Genomic DNA, 14,376 nt, shown 5'->3' on the forward strand with positions numbered 1-14,376 from the left:
AAAAAAAAAACAAAAAAACAAATGTACAGTCAAAAAAAAAAAAAAGATTTACTGACTTGGAAACCCAATGGGGGTCACTATGAGTCAGAATCAGTAGGATTTGTTTTTCAGTTTGGTGTATGGTAGCTTTGAGAAACTGTCACAGAAACACATATTTAAGGATAAAAAGAGCAATTCAATATTGACATCATCTGTAAATCACTAGTTATAAAAATGCAAAGAACATGGATTTCATGGAGAGTGATCATAAAATTTCTAAGGAGGGGGATCAGTTTGAGGTGGACACAGGAATACCTTCTCTCACTTGTGACTTTGATAGGATCATGATGCTGGACCCATTTCATAAAGGATCATGGGTCTTATATATATTTAGATATATATATAAATATATATATATTTATATATATATATAAATATATATATATTTATATATATATATTTTTTGTGTGTGTGTGTGTATATGTACACAAATTGAAATTAGACATTACATATTGGTGTATAGCCAGTAATGACTATAAAATAAATACATGGCCATATGCAGTGGAAATTAAGTTGAGAATCCTTATTGAATAGATTAATTTTTAGCTGGGTTTCTACACAAACAAAATAGAATAAAAAACTGGCCGACACATTAAATAAAAGATACATCCTGTTTAATAATTCAGAAAGTGGGAAAAATGATGTGTGAGAGGTAATGAATAGATATATTTGAAAAGTGAATACAGAGAGTCTAGTGATTGAAACAGAGTTTAGAGTTATCAAGTTAAATTAGTGATCAGGACATTTGCAACAAGAGCTCAAAATATTCTTTTCACAATGTACATTTTAGTAAACTGCAGCACATTTAGTAAAGTAAATATAAGTGTTCATCTTCATGCAGTTTTATAAAGTGAATGCATTTATTTAAACAGTACTTAGATTAAAAAAAGAAATGTTATTAATATTTGTGTCCTCTTACAATAATTAATATACTACCACCCTCATCCCCAGTGTAATTACTATAATCACTCTAATTTACTTTTGTTTATGGACTTTATAAAAATAATGTCATAAGTATGGATTATTTTGTGTTAGTTTCCAACTCCTAAATTTTATTTTTTTTGTAAATTATTTTGAATTTTGTACATATTCAAATTCATTATCTACATCTAATGATATTTTATTTTTCTTAATTCGTATGCCTTTTTGTTGTTCCTTTGTTATTATTATTATTTTTCTTGACTAGAATGGTTATCCATAGTTTTGCCAAAAATAATTCAAAAACAGTTGTAGCAGGACACAGACAAGGAAATGCCTGAAATTCAAGCAGGATTCAGAAAAGGATATTGACAGAGGGATATCATTGCTGACATCAGAGGGATCTTAGCTGAAAGCAAAGAATGCCAGATATTTACCTGTCATTTGTTGTTAATATAATTAAGGGGATATATGCAAAACTGTAGACTAATATTATTTTCAATGGAAAGCAACTTAAAGCATTTCTCCTATTTGACATTGTACTAGAAGCCAACAACAACAAATACAGATTGAAAGAGTATGGTGAAATATATAACCTTTGTGCACACCTTTCTTGATATTAAATCATGGAGTATCACCTTGTTCTTTGTGAACAGTTGCCTCTGAATCTATCTATGCATACATTCTTCATGAGGACAGTTAAGTGTTGTGGAATTTTCATTCTTCACAATGTTATGCACAATTTTTGTGATCCACACAGTGAAATGCCTTTGCATAGTCAATAAATGACAGGTAAATATCTGGCATTCTTTGCTTTCTTTTCTTTGACACGAATTTAATTTTACTTGGGTACACAATTAGTATTCATGGAATTAGCATTCAAGAAATCAAACAACATATTATATTGGACAAATCTGCTGCAACGGGCCTCTTTAAAGTGCTTAAGAGCAAAGACGACACTTTGAAGACTGAGATACGCTTGACCCAAGCAATGATCTTTTCAATAGTCTTATATTCATGTGTGAGGAGCTCTGGTAGCATAGTGCCTAAGGCACTTGATGGCTAACTAGAAGGCTGGCAGTTCAAACCCACCAGCCACTCCTTGGATGGAAGGTTGGGCAATCTACTTCCATAGTGATACCACCTTGGAAACCCAAGGAAGGGTCACTATGAGTCGGGTCTGACTTGATGGCACATAACAACAACAAATATGCATGTGTGAGCTGGAAAATAAATAAGGAAGATTATAGAAGAATTCATGCCTTTGAATAATGGTGTAGGCAAAGAATATAAAATGTGCCATGGACTGCTAGAAGAATGAACAAATCTGTTTTGGAGGAAGTCTAGACAGAATGTCCCTTAGAAGCGAGGATGTCAGGACTTCATCTCTTGTACTTTAGTCATGTTGTAAGAAGGGATCTGTTTCTGAAGGACATCATACCTGGTAAAGTAGAGGGTAAGCAAAAAAGAGGAAGACCTTCAATGACCTGGATTGACACAGTGGCTAGAACAATGGGTTCAAGTATTGCAAGGATTGTGAGGATGGAGCAACACTCAGCAGTGTTTCATTCTGTTGTACATAGAGTTGCTATGGGTCAGAACTGACTTGATGGCACCTAACAACAACTTACAACTGAGACGATTAATAAAACCAAAACTACATTGTTGGGAGAAATAATTAAAATTGATTAATTTTTGTCTGATTGTTCAAGGGAAAATAAAAATGAAAGCACAAGCAACCTTTATCAGTAATTAAAATGGAATATCATTATGCATTCTAAATAGAGCCAAAAAGATTATAAGGGAGTATCATCAACAACCTTTGCACATTTTGTAAGAGAAAAACATTTCCTTCACTTTGCAGACAATGAGACAGAGAAAGAATGAATTTGTTAACTGGCAAGTATGTGTATACATACGGAGTTGATGCAAACTCAAGTGTGCAAAAAGAATCAGGGGAAGAAGTTGGAAAGAAAGGACAGGATGTGCAAGCCAGGGTGGGGAGAGATATGCATATGGTTGGAAGAGACTTTCTAAGGAAGAGGTATGCTATGCCAGAAAAGAACGGAGTCTTTCCTAGGAAATCAGCTCAGGAGTGATTACAAAGCTATTTGATTAATATTAATGTAGTAAAATTAATCAATCTTTTCCATTATATTTAAGATTTCTATGGCGGTTCAAACCCACCAGCCACTCCTCCGAAGGAAGGTTGGGCAATCCTACTTCCGTAGTGATACTGCCTCGGAAACCCAAGGAGGGGTCGCTTTGAGTCGGGGCCGACTCGACGGCACATAACGATAACAACAACAATAACTTACTTGCCACCATTCATCTGTCAGTTTGTCATAGTGTGATGGCTTATGTTTTGCTGTGATGCCAGAAGCTATGTCATTGGCATTTCAAATGTCAGCAGATTCAACAATGATGAACAAGTTTCAGTGGAGCTTCCAGGCTAAGACATACTGGGAAGAAAGAATTGGTGATCTACATCTGGAAAAACTGGTCAGAGAAAACTTATGAATAGCAGCAGAACATTGTCTGATGCAGGGCTAGAACATGAGCCTCTTAGGTTAGAAGGAACTCCCATAAGTATGCCTGCAACCATGGAAACAAACATAGCAATGATTGTGAGGATGGCGCAGGAATGGGCAGTGCTTCATTCTCTTATTCATAAGGTCACCAGGATTTGGAACTGCCTTGATGGAACCTAACAACAACAAAAAAAAACTTATTTAAGAAATCATTCTTGTGATGAGATTATGAAGATGCTGTTTTTCCTTTCATTTGGAAAGATGTTTACAGATGGTGTGACATAATGGTCACATATCAATTTTTTACATATGAGCAATTAATTAATTACTGCAACACCATATTTTGAAAAAAAACAGATTTGCTTTTCCATTAACTCGAAATGCTAACTTTGTTTTCAATGAAGGGTCTATGTATGTATTGGTTTGTTTTAATCCATTGGTCTGTTTATAGCTCCTTGTGCAAATGTCACACTTCTTTATGTACTTAAGATTTGTATTCTATCTTGATAGACAGTAGAAAAGGTCTTTCTTCATATCTTGTCTTTTTCCTTCAAGAATATCTTAGTATTATTGTTCTTTACATTTTTATATAAATTTTAGAATAATCTTATCAATCTCCACAAAAATCATATTAAAATTTTTGTTGAAGTGGTTGTAGGGACAAAAGATAGAAATGAAATAAAATATTTTGCTTAATTAACATCTCTATAGTTTTGAATCTTCCAGTCTAAAAAATAACTGTGATCTGATTATTTGTCTTTTTGAAGTTCTCTCAATAATGTTCTAACAATTGTTGTATGGATACAGTATACCTTTTTCTTAATGTTTTTCCTAGTATTTTTTTTTTTTTTTTATGGATGGTCTTCTAACTATATTTATAAAGCAATAGGCTTTAGTTAAGGAAGATTGGGCAATCTACTTCTGTAGAGATACTGCCTCAGAAACCCAAGGAGGGGTCGCTATGTGTTGAATCGACTCAACAGCAGTGAATTTGGTTTTTGGTTTAGGTTTTAATTATTGCTGGTATGTAAAGTGTGATTAAATTTTCCATACTGACCATGCAAAATACACTTAATTCAAATAGTTTGTATCTTGATCTCTTTGGATTTTCTATGTACACAATCATATCATCTCTAATAATTCAAACAAATATTTGTACATGAATATTCACAGCAGCAGTATTCACAATAGTCCAAAAATGGATATGACTCAAATGTTTACCAATAGACTAATTCATGAACATTAGTATATCTATTCAATGGAATATTATCTGGCCATAAAAATGAATGAAGTATTGATACATGTCACTCCTCGGAAGGAAGGTTGGGCAATCTACTTCTATAGTGATACCGCCTCGGAAACCCAAGAAGGGTCACTATGAGTCGGGTCCGACTGGACAGCCCACAACAACAACAACAACAACAACATAATATTATGATGAAAATAAGATTCCAGGCACAAAAACTCATATATTATATGATTTACTTAAAGGAAATATCCAGAACAAAGTCATAGGGATTTAATACAGTGGGAAAATGAGAGTGATTGTTAAATTCGTTCATGATTTTCTTTTGGAATAAGGAAAAGGTTTTAGAACTTGATAAAGGTAGTGGTTGCATAGCATTGTAAATATATTAAATGCCACTGAACTGGGAACTTTAAAAAGGTTAAAATTGTGCATTTTGTTACATAAATTTTATTTCAATAATGAAGAAAACATCATGGCCTGGTAGAAAGTTTTAAATTACAGAATATATTTCCTTAACTATAATAAGAATATTCAAATTGTTTCTTTCTTTTTATGTCAGACTTAGTAAGCTGCATTATACTTGAATTCTTTTCACTTTATTAAAAATACTCGTTTTTTTTTTAAAAAGACAGAATAAAATAAGTTATTTTGAAACTCATATTAACTAACAACTAGAATACCAATCAACCAGAAAAACTAACCAATCAACTAGAAAAAAATGCCTACCCTCCTGACAGGTACTACACAAAAGTTCTCTAAATGACTTATACATTTATGGAAATATGGTCAACTTCACAATAAGATTCTTACTACATACTACCAGAATGGCTAAAATTAAAAGGACATGAAATACTAAGTATACGTATAAATGTGGAACAATTAGAACTCACATTTTTTTGTAGGAGTGTCAGTTGGCACAACTACTTTGCCGAATTAGTCATATCTACTAAAATTGAACGTGTGGATATTTTATGGCAGTGAATTCCATTCCAAGGTAAATCCCAAGAGAAATCTCTATATAAATTCACTTACTCACTAAAAGACATGCACAAAAATATTCATAACAGCATTATTTATAAAAGACAAAAATTAGAAACAACCCAAATGTTCATCAACACTAGCAATGGATAAATAAGTTGTGGCATACTCATACAAATACAATGCAGCAATAAAAATTATACTCCATATACCAATATGAATAAATCTTAAACTTATGTTGAGGGAATGCAGGCAGAAACAAGACAAATAATGGGGAATGATCATGTATAAGTAAACAATCAAAATGATGGTTACATGGGGGACAGGAAGAAGTAGTATATGGAAAAATGGACTTAAGGATTCTTCTAAAATGTTCCTTAAGTTTTATTTCATGATTAAGTGTGTTCACATTGCAATAATTCATCAATGTGTCCACACTTTCCCTTTTAGTATATAAAATAATTTATTATTATTATTATGTTTAAATAGACCCTCATAGAATCAAGATTCTCTTGAGAATGAGAAATGGAAAACAACTCAACTTTAGGAGGATATAAGAACAGCAGATAGATCACTTTGCAGTTTTGCTTAGATCTGAACAATACTAAAAGGTCAAGGAGGCAGAAGCATCTCCTTTAGAATGATCTCCTGTGACAGTGCATCTTTGAATACTACGATATCTGATATTAATTGCCATACCAGGAGACCCAAATCCCTGAGATCTATTTGGGTTCAGTTTTCTGTGTTCTCTACCAGTCTCCTATGAGTTGCCAATCTTCAAGGATGTCCACTAACATAAAAGCCTCTATCATCAGCACACAGGCACTGACCTGTCACTTTAAGGTAATAGGAGTTTGCATTTCCTGGTTTAAATAGTCTTTTCATATTGAAATGAGATTATCAGTCTACAGAAGAAGGATGGAAAACTTCCTGTCCTCTAATTTACTCACTTCTTTTTATGTCTCTATTTTATACCTACACCAGGATGATATGTCATGCCTCTGATTCTTAACTTTTAACAATAAATTGAGATTTCAGTTTAAATCTGATGTTAATCTGGGTAAGGGGAAATAATACGGCACACAGGTGATTTTAATTTCATGTGATAGTAAAATACAATTTTTCTACAAGTTTAAAAAGAATATACTTCTATAAATAATGAAGCAGTTCATGACTGTGAACTGACCTCACATGGCATTTCTTCTGAGATATAGTGTATGTGTAATAAAAATATGGGAGAAATTCTCATTTAAGTAGAATGCATAAAGCTGCAACCTGCAAGCTGCATTAAAAGGAATGGAAGGAGGCAGACATGCATCTTGCTTTATATTATTCCACTGATAAAAGAAAAACAAGTACCTTTTAGGGCACCGTAGGTAAATGGATTGTGAATAAATGGAAAAAAAAGTTTTTGCATCTATGTGTGTATTTATATTTGTGTGTATAGGTACTTATGTGTATAATTGCGAGTGCATTTGTTAGAATTTGAAAAAATAATTATAAACTCATTCCTTCCCTAAGGTTCCTGTCACAACCTCTTTTTATTATATTGCTGTCCTCATTCCAGTTTGAAGGGGGTCTGGTGGCACAACAGTTAATGTGCTCAGTTACTAACTGAAAAGTTGACAGTTCAAATTGACCAGCAGCTCTGTGGGAGAAAAGATCTGGTGATCTGTTTCCATAAAGATTACAGCCTAGGAAACCCTATGAGGAAGTTCTACTCTGTCCTATAAGGTTGCTATGAGTTGGAAGAGTCCACAGCACCCAGTAACTCCATCTGAGGGAGCACTAATAACCTCCTACTGTTACTAGATGTCCAGATCTCTCACTTTTATTTTTCCTTGACTTCATTTCATTTCCACTGAATTCTACTAAGTACTCTTTTTACAAGAAAACTTAAATTAATATAAGGGATTAATTGTTAAAAATTATTTAAAATATTTTAATTTCCATGACTCTTTTTAACAATGAATTAAACAATTTCAGGATATGCAATTATTAGGATAGAATTTTAAGACCTGAGTGATTTTTGTTAATGGTATATAGAAAATATCTATTTGTCCTAATATGAGGTACAGTTATGGTTTTGGGGTATGTCTTTGTGTCTGTGAACATATTTTTAAGAATGTGCGTTTGGACTTCTAAAAGCCCATTGAGAATCTTGACCACTTTAATATTTTAGAAAGTAAAATTCAGTGTGGGTTTCATGAACATTGAAGCAGCCTCTTTCATCCAACTAAAGTGTTGGATGATTCACTTCATTCAGATATAACAGCCTCTTCATTCAACCTGGAAGATAAGAAGGCTTGTTCTCAATATGCATGGCATGAAGTCCCATCACTAATAAATTGGTAGAGGAAATGAGTTAATGAATTGTTAAAGAAGATATGTTTTTGATACAGCCTGTGAACAATGATTATACGTTATAACATTTAGATACAATTGTCAACATTATAACTTTCAATAGCTGAATGTTTGCTGCTTAATAGAAAAAAATATTATCTCAATAATCTCTAGAAGCTTAAAAACTTGGAATAAAATTTCATCTCAAAATTTATGTTTGAAGAATGGAATTATTTATATATATATATTTATATAAAAAAAAATATATATATATAATTCACATATATTAAATATCTATATTATTGAGTTTCCCCATTCAATCTGAATAACTTGGCATAAGCTAATCCATAAAATATTTAAATATATTTTATTCCACTGCTCTCCTCATTTTGTAAAATCTTCTCTTTGTGTTGTTGTTGTGTGTGTGTGTGTGTGATAAATTTTATTTCAGCTTCTAACAGTTATCTCTCAAGAAAACTTTTTTCTTCCACAATTAGACTTCATGTGCCTCTCTGTTCGGTGTCTTCTCAAAGTTATCTGCTGCAACTTCTCAAGGAAAATGTGTTAAAATTTATTCCATGGTTCACTGTGATTTCTCTTAAGGTTGGCATTTCAAACAGTTATTTTAAAGGTTGATACTGTGAGCAGTGACCAATACATTTCTCTTTCTAAATTCTTACAAAGTTTTCATCCTTTTTCTGAACAGATCAATGGGAATGACCAATAGCAGTTTCAAAGGAGAGTTCATCCTGGTGGGCTTCTCTGACCAGCCCCAAGTGGAAAAGATACTCTTTGTGATTGTCTTGGTGTTCTATCTCCTTACACTTGTAGGAAATACAGTTATTATTTTGATTTCCTTCATAGACCCTAAACTTAAAACACCCATGTACTTTTTCCTTACTCATCTCTCACTAGTTGATATCTGCGTTACCACCAGCATTGTCCCCCAGCTGTTGTGGAATCTAAGAGGACCAGCCAAAACCATCACATTCCCGGGCTGTGCTATCCAGCTCTATGTCTCTCTGTCCTTTGGCTCCACTGAGTGTGTTCTCCTGGCTGTGATGGCTTTGGATCGTTATGCTGCTGTTTGCAAACCCCTCCACTACTCAGCTGTGATGAACCCACAGCTTTGCCAGGTTTTGGTGGTTGTTGCATGGCTTAGTGGAATGGGAAATGCTCTCATCCAGGGCACTGTCACCCTCTGGCTACCTCGCTGTAGACACCAGTGGCTCTACCATTTCTTCTGTGAAGTACCCTCTATGATTAAGCTTGCCTGTGTGGACATCCATGCCAATGAGGTCCAGCTCTTTGTTGCTTCACTGATCTTGCTCCTTTTGCCCTTATCACTGATACTGATGTCCTATGGACATATAGCTAGGGCAGTCATCAGGATTGGGTCAGTCCAGGCCTGGCACAAGGCCCTGGGGACATGTGGCTCCCACTTGATGGTAGTATCTCTCTTCTATGGGACCATCACAGCTGTTTATATCCAGCCCAACAGATCCTTTTCCCATACTCATGGGAAATTCATCTCACTCTTCTATACGGTAGTGACTCCAACCCTCAATCCTCTCATCTACACACTGAGAAATAAAGATGTGAAAGGAGCACTGAGAAGACTACTTCACAGAGACTTAAGCTTATTTAAAGAATGAAGCAAAATATACAGTGGTCAGTTTTTATAAGAAAAATAAATCCTGAAGATGATCTTGTACAATATTTCACTCAAGAACTTCACCAAACTGTACAGAATAAATGTGATCTTTGCGGTCTGTGTTATTGTACTCCACTTGTCCTCAGAACTGTCTATCCTCTTGAACTCTTTCATAGGAAAGACACTATTTTCCCAAACACTTAAAAAAGAAAAAGTGTCATCGAGTTGATTCTAATGCATAGTGACCCTTATTGGGTTTCTGAGGCCATAAATCTTTACAGAAGTAGATTGCCCAGTCTTGCTTCCTAGGAGTGGCTAGTGGGTTTGAACCACCAACCTTGTGGTTGGCAGTCAGGTGTCTTAGGCACTATGCTACCAGAACTCTATTATTTAAATTATTTCTCCTTCTCTTTCTTCCTGTGCTTTTCTTTGACTTTCCTTCTCCTTTTGCTTTCTTTCTTCCTTCCTCCCTTTCTACTTTATTTTCTTTCTTACTATTTCTTCATCAACTATCCTTCTTTTACAACATCGGAATGATAGGCTTATAAACCATTTTCATTGTTGTTTCTTCATTATATCCCTTCATATCAATATTCTAATAGTTCCTGAAAAACAATATCTCCAAAGAAAGTTTCCCATTTATCACAAAAACATTTCATTTCCCTTGTAAAGTACAGTGAAGAAATTCAACTGGAAAGGTGAGTTTTAATTCCACAATTTCTTTTTGACCTGAAATCTTGTACAAGATTTCATTTATTTAGTCATTTATTTTTAGTACAAATTAACCTTGTGAGTAAAAAAGATTGAGATTGATTTTTATTTTGAATAAAAGATTAAAAAGGTAATGCAAGAAAAGTACCTTCTAAGAAGTGATCATAAATATTAAGTAATATCCTTTCAAGCTTAAACTTCTTTGGCTATGTTGTTGTTGTTGTTGTTATTTGCCGTGGAGTCGGCCCCAACTCATAGCGACCCCTCCTTGGGTTTCTGAGGCAGTATCACTACGGAAGTAGGATTGCCCAACCTTCCTTCCGAGGAGTGGCTGGTGGGTTTGAACCGCCAGCCTTCTGGTTAGCAGTCAAGTGCCTTAGGCACTATGCTACCAGAGCTCCTTCTTTGGCTATAGTATTCCCAATATTTTGATCTACTATATTCCCATTACATTTAATTGCATTCAATAAAAAAATCTTACCCAGTCAATGATTAGTTCCCTCTTATGTTTATATCTAAATGGGAAAAACATCACCAAAAAATAAATTAATCTTTGTTTTATCTTTATTATATGTAAAAATATGTAATTTATTTCTCTTCTTACTATAGAAAGTGCAGCACATTTTCATATACTCTGTGATAACGCAGATGATAGTATCATTTCTAAAAGGTCAAAAACTGTAGCCTTATAGTAAAGAATGACATTTGACTTGGAGAGATAAGAGTCTATATCTTGTCTCCTCAATTCATTTACCAGCACCATAATTCCAGGAAAATTATTTAATCTCTTTGAGCCTCAATTTCTCCATATTTAAAATGAAGATGCCCTCATGTGAGTATTCTAGGAGATAAAAGACATAAAGAAAGAACTCAATTAGTGTCCGTTATTTTTGTTACATTTTGTTGGGTTTCTTAATAATGAGTATGGAGTAGTTTTTAGTGCTTGCCTACTACCTGAAAGGTTGGTGGTTCAATCCTACAGCTGCTCTGCAGGAGAAAGATGTAGCAGTCTGCTTCTGCAAAGACTTATAGCCTTGGAAACCCTGTGGAAAAGTTCTATTTTGTCTAATACAGTTGCTATAGGTCAAAATCAACTTGGTGACAATTTATTATTTTTATTAAAGTATGATGTCATGTGGAGTATCTTTGAAAGTAAATCTGCCCCACACAGACATGCCTTGACGAGAAGCCTGACAATCTATTTCCAAAAGGCCAAAGCCTTGAAAACTCTATGGAGTGCAGTTCTACTGTCCACCCATTGAGTCACCAGGACATCACGAGTCAGAATCTACACCATAGCAATAGTTTCTTTCTTTCTTTTTTTTTAAGTTCACTTGGGAAGAATGACCTAGTAATCTACTTCCAGATATCATCTAAGGAAATCCTGTAAATAACATGGTCTGATGCCAAAACATTAGGGTGATAGAGCAGAACCAGGCAGCATTTTGTTGTGTTGTGCATGGGGTCTCCATAAATTGGGCGTGACTCTGTAGCGATTAACAAAAAGAATCTCACTTGTTAATAATCAAATGAGTGCCTTTTGGCACCCAGTCAAATATGTTTACTAGTTGTTTGATTTAAGCATGTATTTTTTCATAAACAAGCCAATACTAACTATTCTACTGTGATCTAATGATTTTGACTCAACTATAATATTTGACTCTTGCTTTGATTTTTGTGTTTTCCCATTCCCAGAGTCTGAAGGAAATCTATTCTTGCTATGATAGAACTTAAAGTCTAAACAAAGCACCTTGTTAAAACATGGTGCTTGCTCCAATTTTATTCATATTGTTTACCTCTTACAAGGTGGAGTCAGCTACTATTACTCAAATCAGATGAGGTCTCAATTGCTAAAGTTCTTCTGAAAAGCACTACTGGCATGATCTATTACTCACCTGTATGATTATCCACATTTTGTTGTCCCTCATATTTAGTTTTTATTAACCCCAGAATATCTCTTCCCCTCTATTTCCTTAAACGTCTCCCTTTTCCATTTTTATAATATTACTCACTGAATTCCTTAAAAGTAGACCAAAAAAAAAAATCATTAAAAATCAACCAATAAGAAGTTTATATGAGGTAAATGCAGTCTTTAAGAATTGCCTCTGAATTCCACTTCTAAGTATACCTCCTAAAGTGGAAAACTGGTATTCAAACAAATCCTTGTATATAAATATTCACAGCAGCAATATCCATAATACCCAAAAGGTGGAAAGAATTCAAATGTTCATCAACAGATGAAAGCTACACAGTATGTAGTACATCCATACAATTGAATAATATCTGTCCATAAAATGTATGAAGTCCTGATGTATGCTACACATAGATAAATCTCAAGCACATTACATTAAGGGTGATTAGCCAGACTCAAAAAGCCACATGTAACATGATTTCTCTTATTTGAAATATGCAGAATAGATGAAGCCACAGCTTCAAAGGCAATGATAAAGAAGTAGATCAGAACAAATAAGAGGAAGAGACGGGATGAAAAGAGTGAACATGAAGCTGTAAAGAAAGCAGCTCAGTGGTTGTTGAGGTTTAGGTTAGGAGACAATGATAGTGATTGCTTAATGAGTCTAGGATTTCCTTTTGGGATAGGAAAAACGTTTTGGAACTTGATAATAGTGGAGGTTGCACAACATTGTGAATATACTGAATGCCATTGAATTGTACATTGGTGACTCATTGATGACTCAAAGTGTGTAGAGTAGAGCTGCACTCCACAGAGTTTTCAAAGCTGTGACCCTTTCAAAATGGTTAAAATGGTGAATTTTGTGTTATATAAATTTTATCTTAATAATAAGAAAATGTTATAGCCTGGAGCTGATTTTTGTGGAAAGGTTCAAATGACAGATTTTATTTCTTTATCATAAGACTATTCACAATTTTTCTTTCTTCTTTTGCTGTAGTTAGTAAGTTGCCTAGTACTTGAGTTTTTCTACTCCCTCTGTATGTTCCAGCATCTTAGCAAGAAGTTGTTCATCAAAAGACAAAGTCATGGTGGATCCAAGATGGCAGATTAAGCATATATGCTATCAGACTTTTCACAACAAAGACTCAAATAAACAAGGGTGAAGAATGACAGTGATCTCAGAGCTTAAAAGAAAATGATAAAGAAGTAGATCAGAACCAATAAAAGGAAGAGACTGGATGAAAACTGAACATGAAGCTGTAAAGTGACAACTTGCACAGGGTGGCCACTTTGAATTATTACAAATAGTGTTTGGATGGGACCATGAACCAGATAACTGGCTGCATTTGCTCAGCTTGGCACCAGCACTCACATCAGTTGTCAGATGACCAGAGAGGTGTGTCCTCCCCACTTACTTGCACACTGCCTGGTAACCAGAGGCGTGGCCCTCCTTACCCCTGCCCCAACATTAGCCAGACTACCCCCACTGCCAGTGCTTTTTTTTCTTTATCTTTCTCCTTAGTTCTTCTGTCTTTTCTACTCTTTTTTGTTTGTTTGTTTTTGCTTTCCTCATTTTTTCTTCCTCTTTCTTTGCTGTGTTTATTTTTTGGGGGGGTGGGGGGAGTGATCTTGAAGAGCGCGGGCCTCTTCGCCCGACCACGTGGCTAGCAGCACCTGCCCCACCCATCCCTGGTGGGAAGTGCAGCCTTCTGATGGAGCAAGCACTGCATCCTCGCTCAGCTCTATTTGCTTGCTGGCACTTTTGCCAGTACTGTGCTGCATTTTTTTTCTTTTTTCCTTCTTAGAGGTTGCCTCTTCTCCCCTGGTTTTCCTATTCTTTCTTATCTTTTGTTTCTTCCTCTTCAACTTCTCTTTTTTCACTTTTCTTTTTGATCCTGCCCCTGCCCCATGGTCAGCAACAGCTGTCTCTACCCTTCCATGTGCACTCCCCTGGAATGAACTCTGTGTTCCAGCTGCAGCTGTGTTTGCAGCTAACATTTACACCATTTTTTTTTCTTTCTACCCTTGTTGTCAGTACTTC

At 34.9% G+C, this 14,376-nt stretch overlaps 1 protein-coding gene across 1 annotated transcript; it reads left to right on the plus strand.

The window, feature by feature from the left end:
* The first annotated feature begins 8,768 nt into the window (after nucleotides 1-8,768).
* On the plus strand, nucleotides 8,769-9,713 carry LOC103211153 (olfactory receptor 2G3-like). Its single transcript, XM_007957071.2, has one exon. It carries the CDS (start codon nucleotides 8,769-8,771, stop codon nucleotides 9,711-9,713), a length of 945 nt encoding a protein of 314 aa, XP_007955262.2.
* The last annotated feature ends 4,663 nt before the right edge of the window (nucleotides 9,714-14,376 follow it).

This window comes from Orycteropus afer, unplaced genomic scaffold (genome assembly GCF_000298275.1).
Source record: "Orycteropus afer afer isolate SDZICR_OR568_19922 unplaced genomic scaffold, OryAfe1.0 scaffold00701, whole genome shotgun sequence".
Classification (NCBI taxonomy): Eukaryota; Metazoa; Chordata; class Mammalia; order Tubulidentata; family Orycteropodidae; genus Orycteropus; species Orycteropus afer.